Source organism: Camelus ferus, chromosome 21 (assembly GCF_009834535.1).
Source record: "Camelus ferus isolate YT-003-E chromosome 21, BCGSAC_Cfer_1.0, whole genome shotgun sequence".
Taxonomy (NCBI): Eukaryota; Metazoa; Chordata; class Mammalia; order Artiodactyla; family Camelidae; genus Camelus; species Camelus ferus.
The window spans coordinates 1,243,514-1,256,659 of record NC_045716.1 but is presented as its reverse complement, the minus strand read 5'-3'; the positions used below and the strand labels follow the sequence as shown (position 1 = coordinate 1,256,659).

Genomic DNA, 13,146 nt, shown 5'->3' with positions numbered 1-13,146 from the left:
CATGCCTGGGCTGTTCGACTGTTTCTCAGACACTCACATGCTCTTGGTCTCGCCTCACTGTCACTCATTTTGCGTACTGTTGCCAAAATAATCTTGTCCCTCAGACACAGCTCTGCTCTCCGCCATGACAGTCACGCTTGGCCCCTAAGTGCATTACAATGTGCTAAGTGGTTTCATAATCACCACATCGCTTTTTCCTCACTTGTATTTTTTGGGAGGAGGAGGGTATTATTTGTTTTTATAAATGTGGAAATTGAGGTCAACCCAGAGGTAGTCTTGTCCAAGGTCAAAGGGTGAGTGACTGGTAGACCTGGAACTCGGTTTTGGACCTTCTGCCTTCAGATCCAGTATTCCTAACAACCCTTCCGTGACATTCTCTTGCCTCAAAACATGTCAACATTGGGAACAGGCACCTAAGATTTCCCACTGCCTCGTGCTCTGATTTCACGACCAGTCTCCCCGTGCCTCATAACTCACTCACTCCTATCACCTTTGCAAGAGCTAACCTCCTGTTAGTCGTGCTCAAATTTTCTGTACCGGATGCACATTCCCAAACTTTCTGTACAGCTCCTAATGTATTAAGTGAGTAAGGACATGTGATGCAATGGGCAGAGTGCTTCTAAAATTGTTAGCCATCGATGTGGTTTTATCCCATCTCCACCACACCCAAAGTCTTCCACTCTGCCCTCTGGAAACTCCAGTCTGAAAGTCATAAACTCTCTGATATTTTCAGTCCCTTCACTATTTCTGAATATCTCTTCGTCTTTTTATTTTGACTAAAACTCGGCTTTCCTTAGAAGACACTGCCTCCTTTGCAGCAGAGTGGAAGCTGCTTTTTCTCATCTCCTTCAACTCACTCCAAACTGTTTTCTCTTTCATCCTTCAAAACCTCCAGCTTTGAACCATATTTTAGCATCCTCTACCTCCTAATCCTCTGGCTCACAATCTCACTGTCTCCACCATCATTCTTTGAAACCTCAGCATCCACATGGTGATCCATCCACCAACCTGGCTTCTAGGTCCTCAACTTTAGCACCAACAAACATTCTTTCAGTGACCCATTACCATATCTGCAACCGTCACAACCTTCTTGTCCTCACTTCCATTAGCAGCCAACCTAGATTTCATGGTCTAGCACTCAAAACATCCCTTGGAAAGACTCTTAAATTCCCTTCCATTGATCTTGCTTGGTAAAACTCCAAACTTGGAACAATGTGTGAGAAATTCACACCATCATGTTGACTGGATCACTTCAAAACGACAACCACAGATGTCAGAATGGCACTCGATATTGCCAAATGATGCAACAGTAAATCTGCTTTCCCATTCTCTGAGAGATCTGTTTTATGTCGTTTCCTCTCTCCTGACATCTTCAGCATCTCTCTTGATCTGCTGATTCGACTACATACATCATAGAGAAAATGTTTAAAGCCAAATTAGGCCTACCTTCTCCTTCCATCTCAAGTCTACAAGCCCAGCTGCATCCGTCCCTACACATTCTGCCTTCCCACCTGCTACAGCAACCCTGTTCTATCTAGAACGTGTTTTTCTCAAGGACTTCAGACTAAATTTACTTTCCTTTCTACATCATTAAATTCTCATTGTATATTGGCTTTTTCTCATTAGCATACAAACATGCTAAAATCCTATCTTAAAAAAAACAAACAACATAAAAAACAAAACAAAATGAAACAAAACCAAACCACCTCTCTCGACCTCTCACTCTCTTACAGCCACTACGCTAGTCTCCATGCCCACGAGATTCCACTTTCTCATGTCCCCATTACCCTCCCTTCAGCCCCCTCCAGTGGACTTTGTCGCCATCATGGCACTGAAGTGGTTCTTGTCAAGGTCATCACAGATCGCTATCTCGAGAGAACCAATGATCAGTTCCCTTTCTTCATTGTACTTGACTTTGCAGCATCTGGCTCCTTCTTGAAACGCTTCCCAGTTTTTCCTTCAGGCTTTCTGGCTGTCTGTCTCCCCCAGGGATCAGTCCTCCAGCCTCTCCTCTTCTTTTTCTATGTTCTTCTACTAAACAAGTTCACACTGTTCCATGGCTTCAAATATCCTCTTAATGCTGATGACTCTTGAGGATCTGTTTCCAACTGGAGTCTCTTCCCTGAACTCCAGATTCATCTACCCAACTATCTCCTAACTTCTCCACTCAGATGTCTAAGAAAAATCTTAAGCTCGCATGACCGAAACTTCCTTCCTCAACTCTTTTCCTATAAAGCCCTTCTCATTTCATTAAATGGTATACTAGGCCAAAATCCTGGAGTCAGCCTGGGTTCTTTGCTTTCCTTCATGGGCTGCATCCAGGTCCTGTTTGTAAGTCCTGTTGGCTCTAGTCCAAGATCGATTCCAAATCCACCTGCTTCTCATCACCTCTCTGCTACAGTTTGCATTCCAACCACCATCATCTCTCACCAGGAGAGATGCACTGGTCCCTGCACCCTAGTATCCACAACACAGTCTGAGCGATTTACCTGAATGCATGAGTCATCTCCTACCATCGTCCCTCCCTCCTCTCACACGGAATCCCACTACTCTCAGAATAAAATCCAGATTCCTTACAGTGGCTGCAAGGTTTTGCATGATCTGAAAAATGAAAACTTCTTTCTCCGTGACCCCATCTCCTTTTGGCCTTTGGCTCCTGGAGTACCGCAGGCTCTTTCCTAAGAGCCTTTGCATGTGTGTGCTTCCTGCTTGAAACACTGTTTCCCCCAAATATTCATGTGGCGGCTTCCTTGACATATTGTGTTGGAATACACCTTTCTTGGCAGAGATGCTGCTGGTTTTGTTGCCTGCTGTATCCCTAGCAACTGAACCATCCATGGAACATAGCATGTGCTTAATAACTACTTCTAGCCTGAATCTCTCTTCTAAAGCATCCTTACTGCTTCTAGGGTGGGCATGATGCTTTAGCTGGGTATTCAAGGACCACAATACCCAGGCCACTCCAACCCTCAGCCTTGACTGCCTTCTACTTCTCAAAGCCAACTCTCTTCCAGTGTGATAATGCTTTTTGAACAACGTCTTTGCTCAGTCTGTTTCTTCTGCCTATCACTCGCTCACCATGTCATTCCTTTTGTTTAAACGCCACACTTCTATCAAAGCCCAGTTTAAGAACCACCAGGCTCTCCTAGATTGCACCAGCCCACGGCAATCTCTCCTTATCCCAAATCCCTACTGCCCTTGTATCTGCTCCTTTCACAACGCACTATACTGCATCACTGGGTCTTTTTTAAAATCTGACGTGTCTCCTCAGTTAAGTGTCAACACCCAGCAAAGAATTGGTTGTAAATGTTTTGAATCGCCAGCACCCTCACAGGGTGACCCCCTACAGTGTAGGTGAGCATCCAGCGTTTGTACAGGAATATGATGCCTCCTCTAATGCTTCAACTGTACAGTCTATTCGCAGCCATTTATTAACTGCCCACTGGGCTCCAGATGCTGGCAAAGGGCTTTTAACATCTAGCTCATCCTTCCTGAGATGCTTGACAGATACGGTTCCAACATCACCAGCCTTTTATTAATCCTACACAGGCCTCCAGTCTATGTTCCTGTGTTCTTACCCTCAAAGGTTTATTTTCAATTACCTTCTTTATCCCAGTGATGTTCTGTCTTTTAAAATTCACAATCTGAAATTTTAACAAAATAATAACTAGGGAAGGTAAATACAAGAATTAAATAAAATGTGATTATCCAAAGGGCCTCGTACCAGAGTTGAGACGTACAGGGGATCAGCAATGACAGCTGTGGGTCACAGGCTCAGCCCCGGTGAGGACCCCACCCCGCCCCAGCACGGAGTGCTGTGCGTGTCTGTGATCACTAGCACCGATGTTGACAGTGTGTGTGCTTCTGTGCACAGGGAACTTTCTATGCCGTCAGTTCTAAGGGGGAAAAGAAGAGAAGGCAAGGCTCTGGGCAGCCTCTGGGCTGACGTCTACTGGGAGTCAAGACTGACAGCCACGGAGCAGGGTTTATAAGGGGAAACACATTACCAAGCGTTAACGGGGAGTCCTAATAACAGCAACACCTCACTCGTCCATGAAGTTGATGTGCATTATTTTATTTGCTCCTCCCAACTCTGCAAAGATCAGTCTTATTATCCTGTCGACTAAAACAAATGCACCACCTAGAAGTTGAGAGTTATGATTTACTCGGTGGACATTTCTGAGGACTGGAGACCAGGATGACAGCCTCTCGGATCGCTCTGAAGGACTGCTCCGAAGAGGGAGAGGAGGAGCCAGGATATATGGGAGTTTTACAACAAAGACCAGGTAGTCTGAACATTAAAAGATTACTTGTTAACTGAAGAAAACCAGGCATCTCAAGTTAAAGAATTTAGCGCTTCTCTATGTATGGGAGGGAGCAAACTTTGGGCTCACTGAATTCATTCCTTTGACAAGCATCTAGCTATCTAGGGCCGGTATCCTGTCCTTTCTTATTCTGAGTCCCTCAGAGGGCACCACTGTGAGTGGCTGCAGAGGCCAGGCTGCAGGCTTGTCATTACTGGGGCGGGGGGAGGGCACTGATGACTTGATGGCTTCAGCATTCTTTGTTTACTGACATGGTTTGCAGTATTTTTCGTTTACAATCCTCACTCCACAGATAAAGGAACTAAAGCTCTGAGAGGTTGAGTCTCCCTTCGTGCATGACAGAGCCTGAGTTCAAGTCCATTATCCTGGCTTCAAGTTCACTGCTCTTTGCAGTACAGTTTTTATTCACTTACTTATTCTCTCATTCACTTGTCTGGTCATGCACTCAGCAAATATTTGTTCGTTACCCAGCAAGTATCATGTACTGTGCTAGGTGTTTGGGATAGAAGGCAATAAGACACTGCCCTTGTCCTCTAGGGTCTAGAACACAGACAAGAGGCAGAGGCAGTATCTATTGAAGACACTCACAGAAGAACTCCTAAGGGCTGGTTCTAGAAATACTATCACAATGAACCAGCTGCTATTCAGCCCTCACTTCCCCCCCAAGCACTGTTCCTTCCCCCATTATCTCAGTTGTTCTCCTTACACATAGAGAACAGAACTGATTTCTTGTTTCTCTTTTCAAACCCAAGGACACTCAGACTAGGAGAGACCGAGCGGCTTGTAAACGGTCAAGCGCATCAGCAGCGAAGGCTGCGCTGTCAGGAGTGCTTCGCTCCCCATCCGCGGGAGAGTCGACGGATGGGCGGATGGACCTGGCTCGTCACCCTGATGCGCCCCTGCGCACTGGGCCGCCTGACGTTTTATCAACAGAATCCTATGTAAATACAGTAGGAGAGCTTCACATTTAAAGGGATCTTCCGACGAATCTTTATAATCATTGCTGTCTTTCTTATCTTCTGGTCCCAACTCCATTTCTTTAAAAAACAAAAACAAAAAATTCTGCTTTCTCTCTATGTCCTTGCTTTTTCATTATTTCTCAAACACTTTGAATTTCTGAGTCAGCCTTTTCTGAAACCATTCTTGTCATGGGCATTAGCTGAAAAAACACCCATGGACTCTTTTTCAGTCCTTATCTTACTTGAGCTTTCCCCACACCGCATGCTCCTGTTTTCTTTGGAATTCTGGGTTATCACATTACTCTGCTGGTGAATCTCAGCCTCGTATCTTGAGGCTTGATAGCACTTAAGTTCCAGATTCATCTCTCCACCTACTCACCGGGCATCTGCACCTGAACTCATTCATTCAGTTATTTGACAAATATTTACTGGGTGCCTACTAGGTGGCAGGTAACGGGTTACATCTTGAGACTAACATGAACGAGGAATTTATTGTCTGGGAGTGGGGAACAGGAAATTGGTGTTTTTATGGGCAACTCAGTGAGTCTAAAAATGAAGTCATAATTTTTCTTTGCAAATATCTTCTTAAATCTACACACACTTAATGTTTCTATAGTCATTCCAGACGCTCAAGTCAGAACTTAGAAGTTTCCCTCTGCTTCCCTTCTGCGCATCCAAAACCCTTGGCTAAGTCTTTTCAAGTCTATGTCATAAGTTTCATCTCCATTCCCACCGCCCCTGCCCCAGCTCAGATCCTCACCGTCTTTCACCTAGTTTACCACACAATGTCCAAAATGGTCCCTCTGGCCTGAGCCCAGCGCCCACTGCCCCACCCTGCCCCGGTCGTACTTCCCTTATCACCAGGTTTCAACCTGATATTTCTCTGCTAAAATCTCTTAAAAAGCTCCCTTCCTTTCAGGAACAATGCAAACACTTTCTTATACATTAGAGGTCCTTCTAACTGGGTTCCTGTCGACTTCCCAACCTCACTTCTCACTGTACCTCCCCAGTGACCCCCACTGGCCATGTACGCACAGCCTTGCTCCAGTGATGAATAACAGAATTTCTCAGATGCTGCGTGACAGTTCAGTGCAAACCTTCCCTCCCCTGGGTGGACACTCCCAAGATCCTCCCCTAGCAGAGTAGCCTGGTCACTCTCTCCTTTAGGCACCAGGCACACTGGACATAATAATTAGACATAATAATTTGTGCCCTGATTATTGAGCATTTACCAATCCTGGCATCATGCCAGACCCAGAGGCAAGAACAACAGTGTTTAAGAACCTGAGCTTTGGAGAGAGCAAGAGTGGTTCAAATCCCAGTTGACAAATAAATGTGTCATTTACTTAGCAGAATGGTCTAGAGCAGGACACTTAAACCCTCTACACCCCAATTTCTTCATCTTTAATGTGAGGATAATAAAACCCCTTTCACTGAGTAGTTGTAAGGATGACTGAGACAAAGTACAAAAATGTCTATCATGTTATGTGTTACATCATAAGCTATTACTAAATTGAAGTCAGAATGATCATTTTTGGTAGTAGACGTTTTATATACATCTCATGGAGAATTTGCCCCCAAACACTACATGTTTTAATCTTCATTTCACAACTAAGGAGGTCAGATTACTTGCCTAAAGCCATATAATTAGAAAGCAACAAAGTCAGAGTTTAAATCCAGACCACAAAACACCATTAGAGCCCTTATGTCATTATGTGAAATGTATTTACTGCATACCCAGCTCTCCACCTGCTCGGGAAGCCCCCTGGGGGCAAAGACTTTGTCACATTCATACTTCACACAGGGAAAGTTTAAGAGTGAATGAACAAGTGAACAAATGTGTTTCAGCCAAGGCAGCCTGACGGCTATGAGGCTCCAGGCCTGGGAGAGGGGAGCAGAGGCTGGTGTGGGCACCGTGGCAACGGACCAAGAGCCATCCCCGGGCTCCTGGGTCACTCACTCATTGCTTCTGTCTGCACGTGGACGAAGTTCTCGACGTCCTCCTGCAGGGTCTGATGGGGCTTCAGGGGTATGGGCAGGTAGCCGTAGTGCTCTCTGTTACAGAGATACATCTGGATGCCTGAGGACACAAGAGAGGGACAAAACTGGCCAGTCAGAGAACACATTTCTTAGTTTATAATGACAACCAAGGAAAAAGAGACTGGCCTGGGGCCGAAGCTGAGCTTGGCACAGAAATTGAACAAGTAGTTGTTTCAGGCACTGTCTGTAGACCTCAAAAATGCTCCTTTATTAAGAAAGTATAACATAGCACTGGGGGCAAAGAAAAATCTTGGGCCATTCTTCAGCTTAGAGGAAATTGATTTTTTTCCTCTCTGAAGAAAAAGCATCCTCGTGGCACGAACACTAAAGGCCTGAAAGGATCAAAAAGGAGGCCAGGAATTCCTGCTCCGAGAACAGAATGGAGCACTGCAATCCACCCACGGGAAACAGAGAGTGAGGGACAGCAGCCACGCTGGATGTGAAAACAAACAGGAAAATCCTGTAAGGCCGACAGATTATTATTAAAGCTAACTCTAGTCACATGTAGAACAAAAAATAAAAAACAGAGGAAATTTAAAATTTTCCATGATTCTCCATGGCTTTATTTCTTCTGTTAGCAAGCATGGCTTTGGAGTCAACCAATAGACATGAAATTTTGATAACAGAGTCAGAAAGGGACCAAAAAAGAGCCTGCATTTCAAGTCCAGTTAAGAACCCACATGAAAAGACAACCTATGGAATGGGAGAAAATATTTGCAAACGATGTGAATGACAGGGGCTTAATTTCCACAATATACAAACAGCTCATACAACTCAATAACCATAAAACAAACAACCCAATCAAAAAATGGGCAGAAGACCTAAACAAACATTTCTCCAATGAAGGCATACAGATGGTCGACAGGCACAGGAAAAAAAAAATGCTCAATTTCGTAATTATCAGAGAAATGCAAATCAAAACTACAACGAGGTATCATCTTACACCAGTCAGAATGGCCATCATTCAAAACTCCACAAATGATAAATGCGGGAGAGGGTGTAGAGAAAAGGGAACCCTCCACTGTTGATGGGAATATAAATTGGTTCAGCCTTTATGGAAAATAGTGTGGGGATTCCTTAAAAAAGTAAAAACAGAGTTACCATATGATCCAGCAATCCCACTCCTGGGCATATATCTGGAGGAAATTCTAATTCAAAAGGATACACACACCCCAGTGTTCATAGCAGCACTATTTACAATAGCCAAGATATGGAAACAACCTAAATGTCCGTCGACAGATGACTGGATAAAGAAAATGTGATATATATATACAATGGAATACTACTCAGTCATAAAAAAGAATAAAATAATGTCATATGCAGCAACATGGATGGATCTAGAGATCATCATATAAAGTGAAGTAAGCCAGAAAGAGAAAGAAAAATACCATATGATATGACTTACATGTGGAATCTTAAAAAAAAAAAAAAACCAAAAAAGGATGCAAATGAACTTATTTACAAAACAGAGACAGACTCACAGACATAGAAAATAAACTTACAATTACAAGGGGGGAAAGAGGGTGTAGAGGGATATATTGGCAATTGGGAATTGCAGATAATAATGACTACATATAAATAAACAAGGTCCTACTGTACAGCCAGGGAAATATTCAATATCTTACAATGACCTATAATGAAAAAGAATATGAAAGGGAGTATTATATATGTATGTATGTATAAATGAAGCACTATGCTGCACACCAGAAATTAACACAACATTGTAAATTGACTACACTTCAGTTAAAATAAAAAATAAAAAAGTAAAAAGAACTTGCAGTATGATAATGCCAGAGACATATCACAGCCCTCGTTTTCAACGCTTGTCCTCACAGCCCCCACTGGCTAACTCCATGAATTCGACAGCATGTGTCTTCAACCAGGTAGCTAGCGATACTGGAATCCAGAGGGGCTCAGAGACGTCCAGCGGCTGGTGGGCGTGACTAGGGAAAAGCGTGCTGAGGTAACGGGAAGAGCCTGCCATGCCCTGGTCCACGTGCCCAAGCTTCTGCTGTGTTAATTTCTACAATCGCCCATGCCTTCCAGACCGAGAATCGCCTGCAAGGTGACTTCTCTATTTTGCGTAGATGACATTTCCTCCAGTCAGCTGCATCACCTTCCAAATCGGGTGGAGCTGTCTCATGGCATTAACGGAGAAGAACAAACAAAGAAAAGAACCTTTGTCCTCTCCTTTACCAAATCTGGCTCCCGTCAGGGCTGGTCCTGCAAACACTGTCACCGCTCTTGCCTTCCCCAGGTGAACTCACTAACTCTCCTGTGTGCCCACACGAATGCTTCTGAGAAACTTCAAACCAAAATGTACCCTCCTGCAAGGTCGTGATGAGTTCAGGAAACAGAAGGAAAGTGATTTAATGTTTAGGTTGCCTCTCTACCCTAATTAGGCAAATCATTTTACCAATCAACTTTCCAAAGCTTCAGTAAAAGGGAGATGAGACCTAGCCAAGCTATCCGTCAAATGTGAGGGGACAAGAAAGGCATTTTCAGACACGCAAGATCATAAATATTTACTTCCTATCACACTTCCTCAGACGGTGACTGGATGATGTGGGGGAAGGAGAAGAAAGAGGAGTAAGCGGGAGGAAAGGAGAGGGTGGGGGTTACAAAACAAACAATCAGACAGGGAAGGTGTGGAACACAGCGAACAGGAGAGTCATTGCAGAAGGGAAGAGGAGGAGCCCCAGGTCCCCAGTGCTGGCACCTCTCAGACAGAGAGATTAGGAGGCTCCCAGAGAGACGCCTTCACACACAGGCACAAAGAACATTTATTTGCTAAATCGGGCCTTTCCAAGAGGCACTTTAGGCAACTGGGGATCAGCTTTGGACTGTGTTAGTAATAATAAAACTAAGCAAATAAAAAAAGGCAATCACTAAATTAGATATGAAAGGAAAACTAACCATAGTCTTTAATTGGAATTGGGGTCACTTGATTATGACAACAAAAACACTGACCATCGATCTGTCTTCAATTACCATGCAACTCCATCAAGAGGACAGGGTGCTGGGAAGAATGCATCTGTGTGGAGGGGCCAGAGGGCGGACAGAGAGCCAACTCCTCGTCTTCTGTAGTGGAGTCAAAAGGCGAGGCCCAAAGTAAAACCAGGGTATCGAGAAGGAGCGTCGCAAAGCGTGCTGTTTGGAAACGTGGATGTGACTGCTACACCTGTGTCGTCATCTGGAGATCAAAGCTCTGGTCTTCCAGACCAGGGAACTGGCACAGGAGGGTGACGTGCAGGGGGTTTTACAATAAACAGTGGGGGCTATTTGGACTGTCTCAACTATGTGCCTCAATAATTTGATTAAAAAATTTTAAAAGGAAATGTGTTAATAATTAAGTAAAATCTGTGAAGGAATCTGGTAGTCTCCGTGAAAGCTACTTCTGGCACAAACAATTTTCTCTTTGAAAGAGAAAGGCCTGAAGGCTTGTACTTCTCTTATGAAGATAGCAAACATTTTCTTGCACACACATGGCACCTTAACACTGCAGACTGATACGCCTACCTTTATTTCTGGTGATGGAAACTCAGACGCCGAGAGGCTGTGATTTGCCCAAGGTCACCCAGTAAGTCATTAGTGCCAAAGCCCTGTCCCTAAAGGGCCAATGCCAAGAATCCTTCTATCCACCCAGAATCTGGAAGCCACGTCTCAGGACCGGCAATCACTCTGATCGCCATCCCTGAACACGGAAGTCACTTTTGATTACTCCCAGTGATGTGCAGGAGGCAGGTCTGCCTGCCCGTCACCCACATCTCCAGCCTCTTTTGTCTCACATCTGGAAGATATCTGGAAGATGACTGGCTGGTGCCAGAGACGGTTACTGTGGCCACAATACAGGGCCCAGATCACTGGCCACAGTGGGAAGTGGACTCCTGACCCTGGCCTCATGACAGCCAGAGACTCGCCCATGCCCCCTGGGCTCGCTTGCTGGGCTAGATGGGCAGCCTTGCCCAGCACGCCGGCACCCTCGGATTGCTGCTCTCTCTCATCACCCACACGTGGCAATGCCTGGAGTCAGAGGTGAGCCATTAAGGATCAAGCTTAGGTGGTCCTGCCTGGGACATGGGGACACTTTATTTTCTTTCGGACATAAAAAAAAATGATGCTCCAAAGGCTGATACCTAGCTAGGGAGCTTCACAAGAGTGGGACCAAAAGAATATACATCATCCTTCATTAAGACTCTTTTAAAGAGAGAATGGAAGTGCTTTGTTTTGGACCTAAGAGGGGAAGAGCCTGGGAAACACTCCATGGGCTGCCCAGGACTCCCAGGCTCATTTGAGTCTCTTCTCAAAATACTTCAAGGGGGAGAGTGTAGCTCAAGTGGTAGAGCACATGCTCAGCATGCACAGGGTTCTAGGTTCAATCCCCAGTACCTCCTCTAAAAATAAAGAAATAAATTAACCTCATTACCTACCCCCTTCAAAAAAAAAAAAAAACCTTAAAAAATTATACTGCTTAAAGTCAGGAGAATGAATTAAATGTTCTCTTAGGAGCCCAATCATTTTTATATATCCACAGAGAGAAGCAGTAAATGTTACAAGAAGAATCTGACCGTGAAGCCTCCAGCAGGCGGGAAGCGGGCAGGACACAGCCACTCATGGAATGCCAGCAGTTAACACCAGGATGGTGGGAGATTTGACCCCCAGGAGGCCTTGAGGCTCCAGATGGCAGGAGATTTGACTTCTGGGAGACCTTGAGCTTCATTATGCGCTCACTGTAACATATCAGCATGACAAATAACATGCCCACAGGCGCCATGGCAGTCCCAAGGCTGACCATGAAAGGTCAAAGAGTGGGCGGTGGCCCGAGTCCTAGGAACCCCAGCCCCTTCCCCAGCGGCGCTGGAATGGTCCTCCCATTTGCTGGCGTGTGAAGCTACCGAGCCCGTAAAAACTGGCAACACCGTGCCCACCAGCTCTGTCGAGGGGGGTGTATTCACTTTTACTTTAACCTGAGCATCCAATCCCCACACCTCGGGGCCTTTCTCTTGCCTTCTGAAACAGCCTACGCTCTACACAGTATGTACCTCTCTAAATAAATCTAGCTTCATTCAAAAAGAAAGCAAGCAAGAGAGAAACCTAATTACCTTTCCCCCCCAAAAAAGGTTAAAAATACTTCAGGATGAGTAAAAGAGCTACCCTAGGACCACCGACTGTCAGCAAAGCGCTGACACCCCCCTAAATGGCAGTCACTCTTTCCTGCCCTGCCTCCCACCCCGTTCATAGTCTGTACCAGTAATCTGACCCTCAGCTCTCACCGCTTGTATCTGTGGCCTGCCTTCCCACCTGTACACATCTCCTCCCCCACCATCCCAGAGCTACCACAGCGCCAGGCACACAGGGAAGCCTGGAAGGCTGAGCCTCTCTCCTTTCTTTCCTGCCTCTCCTCTCTCTCCCCAGCGGAATCACCAAGCAGCTCGTGGCCTCCGCACCTGCTTTCAACGTCCCGGGAAGGCTATGGGAATGTGACCGACCAAGATGAAGTCCCAGAGAACAGGCCACACAAGGGGCAGAGCTGAAAAGTTCCTATGCAGCCCATGTCACTCTTCCAGCCCCAAATCTAATTTTTGGTTTAAAAAAATATATCATAATAATTTAGTGCCTGGGTCACAATAATGCCTTGTGCCATGGCTACCAAGGAGGCCTTTGTTAGGTGAGGATCATTACTGTAATTGTTAATAGCTCACTTTCTTGGAACATCCTTACTTAAGCTCTTAAGCAAAGGGACTGGCACAACCTGAAGGGCTGGGAAGGCCCTGCGTCTGCTTCCCATCCTGGAGGAGTCAGAGCCAATCACAGGCCAAGTG

At 45.3% G+C, this 13,146-nt stretch overlaps 1 protein-coding gene across 4 annotated transcripts in view; it reads right to left on the bottom strand.

The window, feature by feature from the left end:
- Nucleotides 1–13,146, bottom strand: part of COLGALT2 (collagen beta(1-O)galactosyltransferase 2) — a 123,487-nt gene that overhangs the window by 22,778 nt on the left and 87,563 nt on the right. For all 4 annotated transcript variants that reach the window (XM_032463551.1, XM_032463549.1, XM_032463550.1 and 1 more), the window contains one exon: nt 7,245–7,364. In XM_032463551.1, coding sequence (XP_032319442.1) covers nt 7,245–7,364 — 120 coding nt within the window. The remainder of the gene's footprint in view (nt 1–7,244; nt 7,365–13,146) is intronic.